This window comes from Aulonocara sp. 'chitande type north' Nkhata Bay, linkage group LG4 (genome assembly GCF_057382095.1).
Source record: "Aulonocara sp. 'chitande type north' Nkhata Bay isolate Kocher_YH1m ecotype deep benthic linkage group LG4, A_spYH_male_GT1.1, whole genome shotgun sequence".
NCBI classification, from domain to species: domain Eukaryota; kingdom Metazoa; phylum Chordata; class Actinopteri; order Cichliformes; family Cichlidae; genus Aulonocara; species Aulonocara sp. 'chitande type north' Nkhata Bay.
Genome location: NC_141347.1, coordinates 5,995,147 through 6,015,822, shown reverse-complemented (window position 1 = coordinate 6,015,822; position 20,676 = coordinate 5,995,147). Strand labels below are relative to the sequence as shown.

At 41.6% G+C, this 20,676-nt stretch overlaps 2 protein-coding genes across 3 annotated transcripts in view; one reads left to right on the top strand and one right to left on the bottom strand.

Moving 5' to 3' along the window:
- Positions 1-13,591: 13,591 nt before the first annotated feature.
- LOC147331849 (uncharacterized) lies at positions 13,592-19,376 on the top strand. 2 transcript variants are annotated; one of them, XM_086288136.1, is made up of 5 exons: positions 13,592-13,746; positions 16,865-16,933; positions 17,049-17,097; positions 18,097-18,189; positions 18,461-19,376. In XM_086288136.1, the coding sequence occupies exons 1-5, from the start codon at positions 13,607-13,609 to the stop codon at positions 18,770-18,772; spliced, it is 663 nt and encodes a 220-aa protein (XP_086144262.1). In that variant the 5' UTR covers positions 13,592-13,606; the 3' UTR covers positions 18,773-19,376. The 2 variants fall into 2 exon arrangements, with proteins under 2 accessions (XP_086144262.1, XP_086144263.1); XM_086288137.1 differs by lacking the exon at positions 13,592-13,746 and adding an exon at positions 15,461-15,613.
- The window catches only part of LOC147331848 (protein NLRC3-like), a 21,719-nt gene continuing 19,839 nt past the window's right edge, over positions 18,797-20,676 (bottom strand). The window contains exon 6 of the mRNA XM_086288135.1: positions 18,797-20,676. This exon is cut by the window's right edge and continues 1,391 nt beyond it. The gene's annotated coding sequence lies outside the window, so the exon portion shown is untranslated.

The window sequence follows — 20,676 nt, the reverse complement described above, 5'->3', positions numbered from 1 at the left end:
TGCAGGTGTGAACACACTGATCCCAGATCAGCTCTGCTGTATTTGTAACATGAACATTTCTGCTGCAAAGCTTCAAATGTTCAGCATGTTTCTCTGTTTCCAGTCTATAGATCCAGTCACACTTTCTACCTTCACCTGTGCAGTAAAGACTGAGAGCAGAGCTGAAAGCAAGCGTCCAATCAGTGAGCAGCATCAACACCTGAGCTTCATTCAGACTCTGTTATTGAAGATGTTGTTGGTACAAAGTTCATCTGCTGCTCACATGAATCCATGAAAGATTTATTTCACTGAATGTTTCTTCAAAGCTCATTTCAACCTGTTGAAGTCATGAATGAAAGTGCAGACTGAGAGTGGATCACATGATGTTTGAGGTGTGTCATGTGACATGTTCAGTATTGTCACACATGTCTAGATTGTCCCTGATATCATAACTGCTCAAACACTGATGATTATATTTGAAGAATTATTCCTGATGGCAGCAAAGTTTGAATGGAGCTCTCTGTCTGTGCTGATTTGTCGCCCTCTGGAGGTCAAAGCACAAACTGCATGATGTCACTGTAACCACCACAGTGACAGGAAGTGTTTTTATGACTGAAACACTGAAATGATGCTAACGGCTGTCGTTAGGCTCACTGACAGCAGTGCTGATGTGTTCATGTCAAACACTGGCTCAGGTCAGACTCCTTCATCCTTCTCCAGCGTGAGGCCGCCCTCAGACCCACAGGAGCTCTGACCTTTGACCTCCTGACCCTAACCATTTTAGTCTTGTTGCATCTGCAAATCCATCCAAACTGTAGCCGAGCAAAAGAAGCTGGAAGTTGTTCTATGAATGATGTTGTTGAAGGAGCTTGGAAAGAAAAGCGTCTGGACTTCTTTAAGTTGCTTGAAGAGGGACATGGACGTCTTAACGCCCACTTACATCCTGGGACATTTGATCACAGGAAATCACATGATGGGGTGGGGCTAGATCTCACAATGGGTTCACCCAAAACCTTGGCTGATTGAGACCCACACCCGTTCTCACACCGTGGCTCGTGTGATTAGGTAGAGGATCAACAGGGGCTCCGTGTCCCTGAATTTAAACTGAATCTAAACACACCGTGCACAATGCCAAGTTAGATAATGGTTAAAAGAACAAGATAAGAATAAATAAAAAGATAAAATAAGGATAAAAAATAACTTAAAAAAATAAAATAAAAAGATAAATAACTGCAAATAAGTACAAATAAGTAACTGAAGACACGTGTGGTCTGCAGATGTCGATGTACATGGATGTACATGGAGTTTAATGTGCAAAATGAACTTAGTGTGCAAAGTGACCTGATGTGCAAACTGCAGTTTGAGGTCGGTCAGCTGTTCAGGAGTCTGATAGCAGTGGGGAAGATGGAGTTGTTGAGTCTGGATGTTCTACATTTCACACTTCTGAACCTTCGTCTCGAGGGCAGAGGTGTGTCTCTCCTCTGGACTCTGTGATGGTAGCTGCTCTGCAGAGAGGGCAGCGGGGTCCTGATGATCTTCTCCACAGTTGTTATCACTCTCTGCAGGCGTTTGCGGTTTGCAGTAGTGCTGCCGTACCATGCAGTGATGCAGCTGTCAGGCTGCTCTCCACAGTGCAGCTGTAGAACCTGCTGAGGATCTTGGCCAACATACCAAATTTCCTCAGCCTCCTCAGGAAATACAGCAGCTGCTGAGCCTTCTTGACCAGCTGTGTGAGTTTGAGTCCCTCACTGACTCAAACTCCTTCAGTGACACTTGCAGCCTTGCAGATTAGTTTGCTGATCCTGATGCATCTCTGGAGCTGATGCTGTCCCCCAGCAGACAACAACAACATAGATGCTCTCACTAGTCCACTTTACCCTCTAATCACATCTCTGACATCTGCAGGTTGCTCCATAGAGACTCTTGTGCAATGCCAGGTGTTTGTGTTTGTCTGTAGGTACACATTAGATATGACCATAGACGCACACACACAAGTGAACACAGCAGCACAGATGGTTTCCACCTGCTTCCCTCTTTCTTCACACAACTGTGAGGATGATGAAGAGGTTTCAGGACGAGGTGGTCAGCAAGCACAGGATAAAGCAGGGCCATGAAACTCTCTGGTGCAGCAGATGTTTAATCAGACTCAGCTTTAGGCTTCTTTTCCCACCTGGCAGCAAAGTAACAGCTTCACTAATGTGAACAGTCACAATGTTAAACGTTTCTATATCTTCATATATTTTTATCTGTTGATGCTGCAGAATAAAGTCTGTTAACAGAGTGCAGGATGTGTAGAGCAGGTCCAGCTCTCCCTTTACTGTGTCCACTTTCATCAGCCCCTGTGAAGTGACACAGAGTGCATGTGTGTCTGTCAGCTGTTGTTTGTTGTGAAGGATGGAACAAATGAACACACACTTTTAGAGAAATCTGAAAAAGCAACACGTGCTTGGGCTCCTTCTGTGCTCGTCTTCATTAATGCTGATCTTTCTTTCCTGTTTGTTCTTTGGCACAAGCTTCAGTCTTTTCTCCCAGGGCTCCTTCACACTTAGAAACACACCTACATTCATTTATACACAAACATCATGAAACAAAGGCTTTGTAAAAGAGGACATGAGATCCTCTCTGAACAGCACATTCATATCAAACACAGGACTGAACAGGATATACTGAGTCTGTGCTGTTTTCATTGTTACTTGCTGAGTATTTTTCCAGTGTTTGAAATGTGACTCAAGTCTGATTCTTCTACTGTGTGTGAACTCTAAGCAGCTGCATTAAACAGCTGCTTTTCAAACCAGGCTCAATCCTATGACTCTGTGAATGTAAACTTTTGTCACCTGCATGAATAACAATCCTTGATCTAGTCAGGACTGCAGTGCTCCTGTGATCCCAGCTTATAGATGGAGGCTAGCATGAGAGGCTCAGCAGCTAAAGCAGCACACCTGGGTCTCCCAGCCTATTAAAAGCAGCCCTTTGCTTCACCTGCTTCACTAAACATTATTATTATTATTTAAGCAGAGTGGTGTGATTGATGTAGGCATTGCTGTGTGACAGGAGGACTTTTCTTGAAACAGCTCGTGTGACGTGAGCTGACGTAAAAACAGTGATGTTAGCTTGATTCTCTTGGCTAAAACTATTTTAAAAAGAGGGTCAATCATGCAAATCTGCCAATAGAAGCCAAAGTTACAGCCCCTCAGAGTTTAAAGAGAAAAGGCCCGTTTCCAACACTCGGTTGTGCAAAGGGAAACAGGCCCACAGTGCCTGAGTGTGTGGGTAATTCTTCAAATAATATTCAAAAGCAAACATTTTTAAGCATGTAAATAAAATTCAATCATTTCTGCTCTTCAATACCTAAGAAATGAAAACTGGCAGATGGTCCCAAAATGTGAAACGCCTGGCTATCTGTGCATTTAGTGCTGCAAGTTTTCACTGTTTACCTTCAGAAGCATAAATCTCTGCACAGATAATGTTCATATGTGGATTCCTGGTTTTCTGCAGTTAATTGTGACCCAAAGCGTATTTTTAAAGTGGTTCCAGGCAATAAAGTCTAAAAATAAATACATCTACTTCCTTTTTCTGTGTTCCAGCCTCAGTGACTCTGACACAGTGCTGTAATATTTACACCTCTGATGAAAACAGAGTTTGTAGTTGCAGAGAAATACTCGACTCATTTTGGGCATTTACGAGCAGGAACCTCAGAAAGCCCCTCGCTGCTTCACTGGTTAAGAAGCAAAGCAAACATTAGTTCACAGTGATGTTAATTAAGGCCCAAAGTTTAGGAACGAACGTCAGCACTTCACTAATGAATGTAATGCTGATTCATGTGCTTGTTTTGTAATGTGCATGTTGTGCGTTGCTATTTCCCATATTCTTTGGCACTGATAGATGAAGAGTCTCAGGCAGGACCGAGGCTGCCAGCTGCTGACAGTGAGCAGGGAGAGAGCAGCAGAAGCTGGGCAAGAGCAGGGCACCTTCAGCCCCCTTCATCAGTCAGAAATCATTTGGGTGTCTGTGTGAAATGTCTGATTTTTAAAATCTTTTTGTAGACATATTTATTAAATGTTTAACAATTATATAGAAGAAAGACAATGTAAAGAACAAAACATGACAAAACCAAAATGAGTTGAAGTTATGAACTGTTTCTGAGAGACAAATAACACCAGGATCCTTTTTGTGTAGCTGACAGCTGGTAACTGTGCAGGGGCGGGTCTAGCAAAGTGTTGCCAGGGGGGGCAGGTAGGGCATTAACAGGGAGAGGGGGGCACAAAGAAATACTTTTCTTTCTTATTCTCATTTAAAATGCTTTTAATAAATAATTATCTGAATCTTACAACAAACGTTTTCATCTGATGTAAAATGTATAGAAATCCATTATTGTACATAGTCATTTTTTAGGGTCCCATCATAATTTCTTCAGAAGTAAGTACTGCATATGATGCCAGTGTTTCCCACATTTTCTAGATTCTGCACCAGTACTGTGTGTAAAATGCATCAAAAAGTCCGTTTGATTCTTTCTCAGCTGTCTTTCTGTCTCCTTTCACTTTTTAAAGGTTGCCATGTTAGAAAACATATTTTGCCCTGCCGTGCTGTTTATTGATGTGGCAAATGAAAGGTTTATGAAAACATATCTAAATCTGTCATCAGTAATCAGCAATGATCATGTCTCACCTCTAGTCTCTGTCTTAATGTCAGGTTTCCACCGTGTGTTGTAGATGTTCAGGAGGTTAACTCGACCAACAGTCTACTTCCTGTTTAGAATACCAGGACAGGGAGGATGGTGCAGGTTTAAGTTTATTAGACTGATGCATGTATACCAACAAGACAGCGTCCATCACTGTGACAACAGCGTTTGTTTTCATTCAAAGGCTTCATGGTTTTTCCTTTAATACCTGGGGGGCCGGTCTCCAGTCAAAATGCCCGGGACCATTTTTTGTCCCAGTCCAGCCCTGGTGTCAGATCTGCATGCAGTGTCAATGAGACGATCAACAACAGATCAGACAAAACACTCAGGCGGACACTCCTCTGTAGAAGGAAACATGGAAAGTGTGAGGTAATCAGTGCACAACATCACTTTGTATTTCAGGCTGTTTTTATATAGAACTTCAGCACCAATGTAAAAGTTCTGGTTTGAGGAAGATGAAGAACATTTTCAGGAAGGATGCCGTCTGCAAGCAGAGCTGCTTGAACCTCAGCGCTGAGGTCCAGACTACTTCCTGTGAAGCCACGTGATGTAAATCTGCTGCTGTAACTTCACAGTTTACTGAAGCTAAATGCAACGTTACCATATAATCTGTTTTCAACAAAGGTTTCACTCCGTCCGGTGTTGATGGAATGATTCAGGCCGTACTCGTCAGGCTTCCCGTCGACCACACGCATTTCAGTCACAAACCCCGTGACTGACAACAAGGGAAACAGCAGAAGAAAAGATGTGAAAAATACTGCATGATGATGATGGAGGATTAACCGCGGTGGCTAAACTGTTTCCTGTCTTTGTGGGCGTACTCACAGGGAAGTTTCCAGGCACGTCAGTCTTGGTGGCTAAAGTCTCCATTTTCCAACATGTATCGCTACAGGTGCAAAGACACAACATTAATCATCAGTGTAAATATTTTAATGCTGTCCAAACGGTGTTTGCTTTGTCTGTCCTCTCGCACTCACAGAGGAAACGAGGACGCCACCTTCAACCCATCTTCAGTTGGCTCAACCATGGCCGGACTTCCTGTTGGCTTTGTGACAGCAAACCACTTGAAATGAGAGCAAACTGCAGTCAAGCACCACTTACAGCAACCTGTGGACACGCAAATGGAAAGCACTGAGAATCATACAGAAGCATAAGAGCTGTTTATTGTAACACGTGTGTGTGTGTGTGTGTGTGTGTGTGTGTGTGTGTGTGTGTGTGTGTGTGTGCACATTAATAACACACTGATGTATGTTAGTTTGATTTATGCTATATCTGAGAAAACAACTGCAGAATTTTACATCAAAGTTTCCAAAGCTGATGTTTTGTTGTTCACTCTGTTTTATATTCATATAGTTTGTTGTTTTTAAATCAGTGGACAAAATAAATATTATCACACAAAATCCAGGGTGAAACATAACCAAATAACCTAAATGGTGAAGTCATTATAGAAGTACATGTTGCAAAGGTCAGCCTCCTGTATAGACTGCTAAACTGTCTGGGGGGGCCCTGCCTGTCCTCGTTGGATAAGCTCCACCCCTTTTCCATAAGACGGAGACAGTTGTATGAAAATAGATGGGCAGTAAAATAAAAAAAAAAAATATTATGGATGACTCTGTAAATCAAAGTCGGCCTGAGGCAGAAGCAGAAACCATGAGGAGCACAGCACCACTCCCAGAAGGGCACGAAGTGAAGCCATAGCTGCTGAAGAGTGAAGACGTGATGATGGAGGAGATCACAGATGAAGATCTGCTGCCTGCTGACTCTTTATATAGAAGAGTGAGACTATCTCCCCACCAGCAGCTGCACTTATACAAACCCCAGGTGCTGGGATGGCTTTGAACATGTGACATTTTCTGCAAACACATGGACAGTTTCATAAGCACAAAGATTATTCCTGCAGCGGCAGAATCGTATCCACTGTGTGAGAGGTGAACGTCAGACAGTTCTTAGAAAATGTAGTTTCTCTTTAAGCTTTTAACGTCTCTTTTACCCCCATTTGTCTAAAACTACTTGACAGCCCTTCATGTCAGAGGTTTATTACCTGTGCAGGATGGAGCACATGGTCTCAGTCAGGCTGGACACGATCACTCCTACAGGAAGTAAATGTGATTTTATTTCACCTGTGAAATGATGAAAAACAGCAGAATAGCTCACGCTAACAAACGGGTGTTGAAATGTTTCATTTTCTGCTGTTTCACAGGTCAAAAAGGGCGTCGAAGCAAACTGAAGCTGAGCTGCTGCTGCTGTTGTAGTGCAGCATCTGCTGTGTGCTTCATCAGAGAACCTTCTGTACACAGCAGACAGAGGCTGCTGCCACTGAAGTCCATCTGCTAGAGAGCTTTAAACACTGGTTATTGAAGTGGCTTTGATGATACTGATACACAGTCTTTGCTGCTGTCACAGGACAGGGATCCACCAGGGAGTAGTTGTCAGGATAAAGAGCCTTCGCTTCTCTAAATATAAACTGGATACTTGTAGGAAACTTTGGGAAGCAGCATTTTTCCTCATATCGTCTAAACTGAAGTTAGCTCAGGTGCTTCTTCCATACTTGCTCTGCAGAAAGCCAAAGAGTTTGGAGCTCTGCAAACATTTGCAGCACAGCTGGATGTTTGTAACTTTGGTCACCTCTGTATCATCCCTCAGATTCTTTCTGCACAGCTTTGAAACCACGACAGCACGAGTGATGCTGAGGAGACGTCCAGTTTAAACAGACCTTTATTCCTGGAACACAAACACATGAAGTGATGCTGCTAAAGAAGAACATTTAATCGCACTAATGAATCAAGCATCTGTTTGTCTGTCAGTCTGTCAACAGTTCCTCTGATCGACTTCAGACTTGGTGGGTATTTTGTTTTTGCAGCGGTCAAAGTCGATCAGCGTGTTGCTTTGTCTGCTGTAAATCTGCCTGTACAAAGGGAAACATGCATGTTTTAGATGCAAACTCACAACATGGCTGCATTTTTGTGATTATGTGTATTTTATATTGATTTATTCTATTATGTTTTGTATATGAATCTTTACAAGTGTGTCGATACAAAGGCTTGATTAAAACAAAGGTCTCAGCTGTGCTGTTAGGGATGCTCTCATATTTGTTTCAAATGTAATAAATCAAAGGATTTCAGGCTTTTCATCCTTTTTATTTGTTTGGTTCTAACAGCAGCTGGATAAAAACATGCAGGTGATGAATATAATTGTGTGATATTATGAGCATTGTGAATAAAGAAAGAGCAGAGATAGTAAAAAGGAAACAGGTGATGGACGTGAGATTTTCAGAACAAAAGCTCCTCAGTGAGACGATCACCTGGACACAAGGTCAGGCAGCTGGGACTCATCTAGAGAGCAAAATGGAAAAGTGATCTGTGCAGAACATCACTGTTGATTGCAGTTATTTACATCAGACTTCTTCTCTGAGATAAGAGCACCGTTTGTGGGAAAGATGACAGTATTTCCAGGCTGGATGCTGTTTGCAGGGAGAACTGAATGAAAGTCTCCTGCACCTCAGCGCTGAGGTCCACACCTGTGAACACAGATGAGGTCAATCTGCTGCAGCACGTAGAGCTTTACTGATCAGCAGGTTCAAAGGATTCAGCAGAGCGTAGAGTCAGAGCTAAATGCCACATCACCATAGAGTTTGTTAACAACAGCTTTCTTTGCCCTTTGTCTCGATGGACTGAATCAGGGATACTCGTCATACTTCACCTCAACCACGTCACTGAGAGACCCCAGCCTGACACAGCAGCAGAGATGATGAAAGCAGAAACAGCAAACAGATGCTTCAGTTGTGTTTCTCTCTGTGTGTGCGCTCACGCCCACTTGTGTGTGTGAACTTTCCACGTACCTCAGCTTGTTTCTCCAACATGAGCCATCAGGGCTGAAAAACATCACTAACACATGAATTCTTTCTCTTTTTGTTATCACCTGTGATCATGTGTCTCATGTTTCTGTCATTCACCAGTTCTTGTAGAGTTACGTGTAACTAGACTTCTGTGGGACGTAAATGATTGTTTTGTATGCAGATCTGTACAAAGGATGGAAACACTTGATTACAAAGGAGATCTCAGCTGTGTTGTTGTGGATGGACTTCAACGTATTTGTTAAAAAAGAGAATAAAGCAAAGTGTTTTAGCTGTTTGGGAGTTTTTGTTTGATTCCATTCAGTTTTATTTCTATGGAGTCAAATAATAAGAAAGGCTCTAGAACAGCCCTGAGTTTGTCCAGGTGACACTCCTCTGAAGAACAAAGACAAAGAGGAAGAAGGGGACTCGTTTTCAAGTCTTGTTTCTTTCAAAATAAAAGCTGAAATGTTTTGGAAGCATGATAATATTTCAGCCAGGATGCCGTCTCCAAGGAGACCTGCACCTCAGCACTGAGCTCCACATCACGCCCTGTGAAAGCACAGATATAAATCTGCTGCAGTGAGAAGAACTTTACCCAACACAAGTGTAGAAGTAGACATTTGACTTTACCTACAACCTGTTAACAACAAAGCTTTCATTGCCTCTGCTGTTGATGTCATGTAGGACTAATCATACTTCACATCAGCCATGCACACGTCAGAGGATCTCCAGGCTCTCAGTAATAAAGCCAAGCAGATGATGTGAACATAGCAATAGTAAAACATGCATCATAATCAGCTGTATGTGTCGACTATGTGGCACCTCAGTCTTGTTGGCATGAAGAAAAGTTGTGTAACATGTAGCATAAGGGCTGCAAAGACATCATGTAGACAGCAGTCGTCTGTTAGTCGTAACGTATCTCCTGTTAAAGAGTTAAATGTGCGTTCTCCATCTCTGTCCTCTCACAGCTCGCCGTACACCAACTCCAGCTGTGGTAACCATGGCTGTGCCCATCAACACGCTGAAGCTGAGACGCCACCCGTCACTATGGCGACTCCAATAGGGTTACCTGTCAGCTGTGGACGCATGAAAGGAAAACAGCAGAAACACAGACATGTTTACTGGAACATTTCCTATTGACAGCTTTATGGAAAAGTGGGTTTAAACACTTTTCTATGTTTTATTTTGTTTATTTATGGATTTATTGTGAAAGGAATTTCAAAGGTTTAATTTGACCTTTCCCCTGTTTTTCATACAGACTGGAGACGAATGGATGGTGCTTTCTTTGTTTGTCTAAAGATAATGAATAAAACTCTACACACATCTTAAACCACCCTCCTTTCTATATATTTTGTTATATAAATGGAAAGTATATAAGACACAAACTGAGCTTATATGATACTAAGGACCCTGGAGGTCAGTCCACCTTTATAATTCAGCACAGCCTGGAGTCTTGGTCTTTTCTTGGATGTTGGTTCCCTTTGTTTCCATCCTCTGTTAAGATGTTTCAGTAATGTTGAGGTCTGGGGAGGCCAATCCATGGCTGACGTCCTGTGATGCTGCATTAGCAGTTTGTTCATAGTGAAAAATGAAGCCACTGCCAATCAGACATTTGCACAGTGGATCAACTTCTGATGGTACTGTCCTGAATTCCACACCTATAATATGTTTGCATGTACTGATGAATATGTGCAGCTGATTTTCAGTCCAGTTCCTGTGTGACAGACGCCAGTCTTTCTGCCTGTGTCCTTCCTTAACAATAGAGCCATCCTTCCACTGAGACTGTTTCTGATGAGGCTTCACTGAGCAGTAGATGGATCCCTCAGCTCATCTAATCGTCCTATTTCTAACACATGACTGTCAGAAACTGTTAATCTGCTGCAGCTCTTTAACTCCTCCACTTCTTTTTTTGTAATCTCTTAGTTTCCTCATCTTTTAAGGTGGCACTGCACACCAGATCCAAAGTCAACATGCTGTTATATGATGGAGTTGAACCTGTAATGGAGTTTGATTTAAACCAATCAGCAATTAAGTGAATGATGATGAGCAAAGATGGTGGAGGTGGTGGATGAAGACCCGGACAGCTGTGGTTGGCTCCTCGTATAGAGCAGAGTGAGGTTGTGTTTGCACATTATTATAAAACCATGTTCACCATATATTTTAGCTGCAGACAATAACATGATTTCTTTGCTGTGGTGATTTTATTCCACTTTGGTAAAATGGGAAACCATCATTTCTTGCTGTAATTCACACATTATTCCAAGAGCCTCAACACGAGCCTTGTAGTCCGACCATATATAGACAAATCAATAGTTGTGTTTGTAACAGCTCACGAACATGAATCGTTCCACATTACTTTGAAATCATTGCAAACTAAACTGGAATAAATGAGTGTTTATATATAGTTTTGTCTCAGCTGTTCATACACAGTGTTTCAGTTCTTATCAGAGTCCCACCGTCTCACTGTGGTGAACCTTTAGCTCTGTTGGAAGCGTGTTGTTAGACCAGGTTTCCCTCATTTAAAAATAATCTCTCATTAGAAATGGACATGATGTCTAAGACATAGAAATGCTTATTATGGGTTCACTTGATGTCACTGAAAAGATGCACATGGGTAACGTGCAGGCCGTCCAGCTCCGAGGTTTATCTCCTCACCTCGAGTCTGCGACACTCTCTCCGTGTCCTCTCAGATAAGGGCGCGCACATTTCTGCACCATCTTCTAAATTACAAAGAGCGATTCACAAAACAGAAGCTCACAAAACACTCATCACAAACCAAAAATGGCTCCACTGAGCGTCAAACTGTCACCAGAATTACTGATAATCTAAAGACTCACAGAACTCATTTTGTCTCATTGTGTCTTAGTTTGAGACATAAGTGCATGATCATAATACTGTGTAGTTAGATGAGACAGAGCTGATGCTTGCTCTTAATCATCCTCTTCATGTTTCCCGAGCCTCAGCAGTGGAAGCTACCATGGATAGAAAGACTATGACTCATCTTAAATCTCAAATCTTTGTCTCCAAAGAGCTGCTGATGTGTCCGATATGATCCACAAGCTTAAACTAGGATTATAAGTGTGTGCAGTGATGTGTGTGAAACCTCTGAGGACTCACACGTGTGTGCTTCAGCCCACACACACATATGAAGCACTGCGACCTCACACAGAAGTGTTTTACACATCCAACCTGAATCCTGATCATTTCTACAGTTTATTAAGTTCAGCTTCACCTGAACATCAGTGATGAAGCTGCTCTGACTCCATCACAGCTCACAGCTGTTGGAATGAGTCAAACAATGAAGAAGGTTCAGAAACAGCTGATGATTTTACAGAAACATGATGCAAACATGAAAATGGACACATGATTTTTTATTAACAGACACTGTTTATGTTTCACTGTGCATGACGTCATCAACACTGACACCAGGGGGCGCTCATCACCAGCCTGAGGAAGTGTGATAAGGGAGGGAGACGCAGTGTTGTGTGTACTGCAGTCGGACAGAAGGAAAAACTTCCTCCTGAAAACATTTTCATCCTTCCCAAAAGTGTTTGAGTCAAATGTTACAAATATATAAATACAATAAAACACAGGGTCTTACATAAAATTAGTGATGCAGTTGTGCACTGAGCACCTTTCCAATGTTCCTTCCTCAGATGAGTCCAGCTGCTGAACACATTAACATCTGTATGTAAATGTAGCCGAGAACCAACCTGAGCACTGCTGGGAAAATACAAAGGCAACCATCAAAGTGCTGTATTATCTTATTTATTCTGAATGTTGACTTAGATCCACACCACGATTTATGAAACTATAGAACTAAAATAACAACAATCGTCTGCTTCTTTAAAATTTCTTTCATTACATCAAACCAGTGAAAACTGAAAAAAACAAAGAGCTGTTAGCATGTTCAGACCAACTTTGAGACAGAGACTGTAAAGTTCTGCACTTTAAATCCTGCCTGTGTTCCTGCAAATGATTCACACTGAAAGTATCTTAGTTTAGTATTGAGTGAGCCACAAAGCAGCCTGATAGCTTTAAAACAGTAAAAGTAAATGAAATTGACAGTTTCAGTGTAGCTGGATCTATTATTGGGGGGTCATGACCCCCGTAACCCTGCCTGGTCCTGAGGTCAAATCCACCATCTTTGTTTCAGAGCTTCATGTTCTCCCGTGTTTGTGTGCGTCCTCTCCGGTACTCCGGCTTCCTCCCACAGTCCAAACACATGCAGTTAGTGGGGTCAGGTTAGCTGTGAGTGGTTGTGTCTCTGTGTTATTCCACCTTAATCAATGACTTCCTGTTAGCATGAAGTGCTTCTGTAGGACTGATGTCATTTTCATGGTTGGATCATTTAAATGAAGCTGGACTCAGATGCAGTAAATAAGCTGATTGATCATTAATGAATAAAGCTGGTCAAACACATCACGTGGACACATGTGATTGTGTGTTGTATTGATCCCAATGCTGGTATCAGTCCTGGATCAATAACACTGGATGGATGCGTTCAGCATGGAGCCCCTGAGCTGTGTTACAGACAAACATGGAAACTGACAGGTCTGTGTCATTCACAGTCTGTAACACTTCTAAACAACAGAGGCTGACCCAAGTGCCTCAGAGCCAGGCACGCTCACATCACAGCTCTCTAAATAAGCCAGTTTCAAAATAAGAGCTGAAAGCTGTGTTTGCTTGTGTTAGCTTATTATTGTGGAGACTAACATTCAGTGATCATGTGTTCAGACTCATAATGATTACTCTCAGAAATCCTGATCTTTGTATTTACTGTGTGTTGGATCAATAACTGAGATTCATGGTATCACACAGCTGTGCTGCTGCTGATGTCAGCACATCTGGAACAATACGAGGTATCTGCTACCAGACTGAGCAGGACGTGAGACCTGTGGACTGTTTAAAGCTGTCCCTCCACAGCTCACTCAGACCTGATCCACACCTCAGTGATATTCTCTGACTTCCTCACACTCAAAAAAATCAACTAGGGCATGTGTTTGATTAACAAAGTAGTAATATGTTTACATCACATGAAGAAATCATTTTTATGCTCATTAAATATAAATCAAAGAAAACTTTGATGAGTTAAATTCGTTCATGGCAATCCAATGAGAATGAGGTCCATCAAACCAACAGCTCTGATAGCGTCATGTATTGCGCATGCTCCACGCCCACCGGATGCGGAAAGGTCCGTTGAGAAGTTAACGAGCGCACGTGGAGTTACTTCTTTGGCATACCTGATAGTGAGGTAAGTAATATTTCTTGATATATTTATTTAGGTTAGTGGAGTGAGAGATAAATACTATTACCATATTTTCACGACCATAAGGCGCACTTAAAAGCCTTAGATTTTCTTCAAAAAGTGCGGCGCGCCCTATAGTGCAGTGCGCCCTATGTGTTGTAAGGAGAACGTAGTAGAGAACACCATGAGAACGTTAAAGGGTGAAGTGTGGGCGTTGATCGTATATACCGGGACAATCGCACATACCTGTATAAAAGAACAGGTATGTGCATTATGCAAGACATCGTTGTTTTAACAACCCTGAAAATGGCAGAGACACGCTTACGAAGCACAGTTTAAACTGAAGGCCATCAGCTACGCGGAGGAACATGGAAATCGAGCAGCCGCGAGAGAATTTAAGATTAACGAATCGATGGTTCGCAAATGGAGGAAGCTAGAAAACGAGCTCCGACAGGTCAAGAAAACGCAGCTGAGTTTCCGCGGACATAAGGCGAGGTGGCTCGAGTTGGAGGAAAGACTCGAGCGGTGGATCATCGAGCAAAGAGCGAGCGGGAGAAGCGTTTCGACGGTCACCATTCGGCTAAAAGCAGTTTCACTTTCACTTTTTATGAAACGGTGCCATTTTTCCATCCGGACCAGGACTACGATAGCGCAGCAACTTCCAGCGGATTATAAGGAAAAGCTGGCCATCTTCCGCTCCTACTGCAGCAAACACATCGGCGACAAAAACATCCAGCCCAGCCACATCACTAACATGGACGAGGTCCCGCTCACTTTTGACATCCCGGTGAGTCACACTGTGGAGAAGAAGGGGACCAGCACGGTAGCGATACGCACAACGGGGTATGAAAAGTCTTCTTTTACTGTTGTGCTTGGCTGCCATGCTAATGGACAGAAACTGCCGCCTATGGTGATTTTTAAGAGAAAGACTTTGCCTAAAGAGAAGTTTCCAGCAGGAATCATCATTAAGGCAAATGAAAAGGGCTGGATGGATGAGGAAATGATGAAAGAGTGGCTGAGGGAGGTGTATGTAAGGAGACCAGGTGGTTTTTTCCACGCAGTTTCACTAAGAGTGGAAGGCAGCGCCGGGCGAGTTACGCCACAATTTGCCAATGGATTGTAGATGCTTGGGCTAACATGTCTGCTGGCACTGTTGTTCGAGCTTTCGCAAAAGCCGGCATCGTTTCCGAGGAGCCGCACGGCACGGAAAGTGACTCTGACAGTGAAGAAAGTGAACCTGGCATGTTTGATGGAGATTTAGCGCAGCTGTTCAATTCAGACACAGAGGATGAGGACTTCCATGGGTTTGATTGATGATAAAAATGTGAGTACCAAACTCAGTTTTGCTCCTGCTTTATTTTTAAATACGCACACTTGTATGCTTGTGTGTTGTTGATGATGACGATTACCGGTAATAAAAATGTGAGTAAGGTACCGAACTCAGGTTTGCTCCTGCTTTATTTTTAAATATGCACACTTGTATGCTTGTGTGTTGTTGATGATGACGATTACCAGCAATAGAAATGTGAGTAAGGTACCGAATTCAGGTTTGCTCCCGCTTTATTTTTAAATACGCATACGGTACTTGTATGCGCCCTATGATCCAGTGCGCCTTATGTGTGTGTTAAATACAGTAATGGCACACATAACTGAGACTGCGCCTTTTAGCACAGTGCGCCTTATGGTCGTGAAAATACGGTAGTTAAAAATTTTACCTGTGTAGTGTGGAGATTTAGAGGAGTTTTATATATAGCAGGGAGGTTGTAGACCCAAGCATTTTTCAAATGTAAGTCGGTGAATTTAATGTTTTTTTAAAAACTTAACCGGAGTCGCTAATTGTTGCAACAGAGCAAAAACTGATGAGGTTATTTTGGTAAGTTCGGTTTTTTTTTTGTTTCTGTCGACTTTGAATGAGGTTTGTTTCATGGTTATCTGCGTTGGTAGGACTGTTTTTCTTCTCTGGAGTTAGCTAACTTTGAAGAGCGGGAAAGCCGCGTAGAGCCGTAACGTCTTCGCATATAGCTCCGTGAATGACAGGTTACTTTCTGCTTAACCGGAGTTGGTGATTGTTGGTAGTAGTGGTAAGACTGACCGACATGGTTTGGGTGATTTTATGAGTGTTTTATGATGCTCTATCTAAAATTCCTGTTTTTGTCAGTGGAGTTTAGTCGCGGGCAACCGCATTAACTGGATTGATGAAAGGTTTAATTCAACTAAACCAGCGTTTAGGGGAGTTAATAACAAGGAGTAAGATAAAATCTGTCACAATAATTGCATGTGCATTTTCTTTTTTTGTAATATATTCACTTAATTTTCGAATTCAGAATGATTTAGGTGGATAATTGTTCGGGTTATAGTTTCTCTGGTGCTCTGCATTAAGGCTGACTAACGGTGCGTTCACACCGAACGCGATAGACGCCCCTAGCTGATCTCGTGCACATTTGCACCTCGAAGCGCGTCCAGCATGAACTGGTCGAGCTTTATATGCAATTTTCACGCGTATGAAGAAGAGATCTGGGAGGAAGTAGTGCCAGACGGTATGTTATTAAAATGGCAGCTGTCAATCTAGCGTTTGAAGAAAGAGTCTCCCTTCTCTATTTGCTGTGGAGAGCAGAGCAGTGCCTAAAGGACGTCCTCACCTTACCTGGGTCCATCAGGTCTTCCACAAGCATGAGCAGTTTGGTGAGTTTCACCACTTGCTCCAGAAGCTCCGTCTGGATGACGGCCGCTTTCAGCTGTACCACCTTCTGTCCCTTGCCGAGTTTGAGGAGCTGCTGTCCCGCAGATTTTACCAGCTGGAGCGGTAGACGTGATAAGCGCGAATGCACAAAATGCACCACACAAACTGCAGTGCGTATTTTACTTCGCGCTTCAAAGGCGTAAGTCGTGTGAAGTAGGCAGAAAAGCGTTTTCTCAATGCAAATCTGCTTCCGAAGTTTAGCTGGACCTCCAGTCGCGCTTCATCGTGCTCCTCCATTGACTTTACATGTAAACCTGAAGCTCTGGTCGCGTCTATCGCGTTCGGTGTGTACGCACCGTAACAGTCTTCACATTTCACAGTATGTAGATATTAACACAAATTTGTCAGAGTAATAACTTTGTTTTAATTAATTTCTCTCCCCAGAAATACATCACAAAATAAAGCCACATTCCCATGCTCTGAGATTCTTATGCACCTCCTCAACAATACATGGTAAGTTCATGTTTGCCTTATTATTATTATTATTATTATGTTATTTTTTTTTTTTGGATGATGCAGAAGTTTAATCTCCTTGACGTTTTCTAATGCATATTTCATTTTTTATCAGTGACGTGTATGTGGCAGTGCAAGCATTGTGTTACCAGAGAGAGCAGCAGGTACAAATTACTTCAACATTATAAACTACATCATCATTACGGAATAGGTCAACATTATCTGTGCATATATGTTAATTGTCCGTGCACATTTAAGACTTGGAGTGGACTGAACACTCATGTCTATAAAGCTCATTCATCTCAGTTTACACAGACAGCTTCAAGTTCAGTAACTTTTAAATGTGAGTTATGTGACTGCAGTGACGTCTTCTCTGAGAGAGATTTTTTTGTCCATATTGGAACACATCTGCGAAGTAACGAGACAGTTAGTTGTGTGTTTCTTGGTTGCCCTTTCAAGACAAATATTTACAATACATTTTATACACACAAGAGGAAGCATCATCCACACACACTTAAAGATTTTAAAGACAGGGTAGTTACACGTGTGGACCCAGTTCAAGTGATAGAGTCCTCTGATAACGTAAGGGCTAGCTGTTCTGAAGATGTATCCTATGGTGAATTTGAAAGTGAGTCAGTGACAGAATGTGATAATAGTGCTGTTGAAAATCAGCCCGAACTAATTGAACGGAAATTAGCAGTAATATTGTTGAAATTGGAACACATATTTCATGTTCCAGCAAAAGGATTAGATGAGTTCTTAGAGGAGTTAGTTTTTCTGTTGAGTTCAGCTAGTGTACCTCTGACAAAGCGTACAATTAGAGAAATTTTTAAGAGCCTTAACCTCCATATTAGTCAGGCTGTTATTGAAGAGCTTGCAAATTCTGTATGTGTTTCTAACCCTGTGGCTAAAATATTGGGAAAGTGTGGCCCTCTTGCCACTCCTTATAAAAGAAAACTATACTACATACAAAATTTTAGGGTTGTAGAGCCTGTTGAGTATTTTTTATCGATAGACCAAAGGAAGTCATTTCAGTACAAACGCTATATAAGAACCAGTCTATTTACCATGTGGCCTTTTGGACTCTTCCAAACTAAGTATTCCTTTTTCAAACTGCTGCCTAAAAGCTAAATATTGTCATTATGGATTCCCTTTTTTCTTAGGATGACACAATACATGCAAGACGAGCATGCATCCTGAAGTCCTTGTGTGTCTACCTGAATGAAGACCATGAGAAACTTGTGAAGGAATATACGGTCAGTTACATTCACAAGTTGTTCTGTGTTATGTAATTTGCTCCAGGAGTTATGGGTAATTTCAATATATGAAATGGTAAAATGTGACACCACGTGTGAATAAAAGATATTGCAATTGGTCCTTGTTTTGTTTCATGTCAAATTTCTGAGGTGTGAAACCAGAGACATAGAATTTAGTAAATATATCAGCATATTCACGCTGATTGCTGAATTCCTTAATTTTTTTCATATGTAGACTCAAACAAATGTATTATTGTATTTTACGTCACAGAACACTGAGGCCAACACTGAAGCCATGGAACAAACTGTGATGGGAGTGTATGTCATACATCAGGAGGGTGCGGAGCCTGGAGATGACCCAGAGAACATCGGTGTCCTGATTGAAGGCGTGGAGGTTCTCACTGGTTTGAGGAGCATTGCAATTGCTTGTGCTCTGTTATTTGGACTGATATACTGTCTGAACCTAAGCTACCCACCGGAGCTCAAATGCACTTTTGAAGTCTTGCAAAAGATTATCATGAAGCTGGATGGACAGAGGTTGTCATCCAAGGCACAGTTTCTAAAAAACAAGCTAATGGGGTGAATGAGCTTGAAACAGACTCAGGCAAGCCAGATATTTTTTTTTTCAAGGTTTTTGCAATGCAAATATGTGTTTACTGTTTTAAAGTTTAAAATTGTAAGTTATAAAATGTTCATATAAACTATGTGGTTTGCTCTGCGGCTATTATACAAAGATTGTTTGTTCATAACTTAAAGTCTTATACAGTTTAAGTGTAAACACTGATTTTTGCCAGATGGCAATTGTTACAAAGGCAAATGCACACTGGTTTTCACAAATTGTTTGAGTGGAGCAGTTATACTCAAAATTGAATGTTTTCTCCACACGTTAAATAGCATAAAGTCACTATTAATGGATACAGCCTGATTAAATGGAGGACTAATGTATGCAAGCAACATAGTAATGTTGTAATATTATAGTAATGTTGAATGTTATGTCTGAGCTTTAAATTGTGTTAAAATTCATATTGTTGTTTGCAATGCATATTTTACTACATTTTACGAAAGTTGCTTTGGGGATAATATTTTTTGTCTGCAAACTATTCAACAGACTTATTTCATTTTTATTATTAGGGTTAGGGTTATTTTATTGTATTTTTTCTTTCAGTCAGCATGTCTTGATCTGGAAGTTCTGTGGTCTTAGTATGAGATGGTTAAAGGGGAGAAAGCTAGGCTGAACTGGGATCCTGCCAACTGTTTTAAGAATGTTCAAGCAAAATAAAAGAGATGGTTTTGCAAGTTATCATTTATGTATGTTTCATTAATTTAATTAAAAGTAATGTTTACATAAGCAATACAAACACTAACTGAAACATGATTGGTGTAAGTACTACAGACATAAATTACATTTGTTCATTCAACAAGATTAACATTGGTGTAACAAACAAATATTTTACTAGTTCATGTAACAAGACTGACTTTTGATGTGCCAAAGTGTTTAAACAATATAACATGAATTTAAATTAATTAGACTAACTTGGTACAAACATGTTAACTGAATAAAAATCAAATTAACTGAATGTTAATGTTTAAATTATGTTACACTTACAAACATATTTAGTGTTGAAACAACACAATCAAGATGGATTGATATAACATGATTTGTTTAGATGGAATATAGGTGGCAAGATGAAATTAAGTTCATCCAATGAATTATTTTTTTGAGTGCAGTAGAGACAGAAACCATTCAGATCTGGGACCATCAGCTGACTGATGATGTCACACAGACTGTGTTTTTCAGGAACAGTGATTCTGATGTGAGCCTGCTAGCTGACAGCAGACCTGATGAAAGCACATGTTCACATCTGTGAGGACAGACTGGACTCTTTGACTGCACCTTGGTTCTCCTCAGAGGTCTGTACAGGAGCATGTCCACCCCCACTGAAGATCTCAGTCACTGTGAAACATAGAAAGCTGCTTGTGTGGCCTCTGCCTCACATGTAGATACAGCTACAGGTTTCTCTGTCAGTCAGACTGAAACAGTGTCCTGATGCTGCATCATTCAGCTCTGTGCCCCAGTCAGCATCACTGGGAGCTACCAGTGTTTCTGCCCTTTTCCTGTAACACTACACTCAGCACAGGCTCAGCTGGTATCCAGTGTTGGACTTTGGCTTCAGCTGCTGTGATAGATCCTCTAACATAGATCAGCTCTGCTACATGTTGTTAGATAAGTGCAGCTGCTGTCATGTCCTGATGTTTCTCTGGCTCAGCAGCTTCTCCATCAGAGGTTCACATGGAGCTGATCCAGTATCTCCAGTAACTGTGTTCTGTGCCTCACTGGTTCATCCTTCTGTCTGTGTGACGTCAGTCAGATGTTGAAGTTAAACTCTGTAATCTTCACTGTGTCACAGAGTTCAGTGAGTCCCGTTATTCACAGTATCAATCAGATCATCAGAGAACAGCTGATCAGCAATCAGTGGTGCCAACAGC

Coding starts and splice junctions, on each gene's coding strand:
- LOC147331849 (XM_086288136.1), top strand. CDS start 13,607: ATGAGAATGAGGTCCATCAAACCAACAGCTCTGATAGCGTCATGTATT. Junction 13,747..16,864: donor TTGGCATACCTGATAGTGAG/GTAAGTAATATT, acceptor TTCTCTCCCCAG/AAATACATCACAAAATAAAG. Junction 18,190..18,460: donor AACTTGTGAAGGAATATACG/GTCAGTTACATT, acceptor TTTACGTCACAG/AACACTGAGGCCAACACTGA.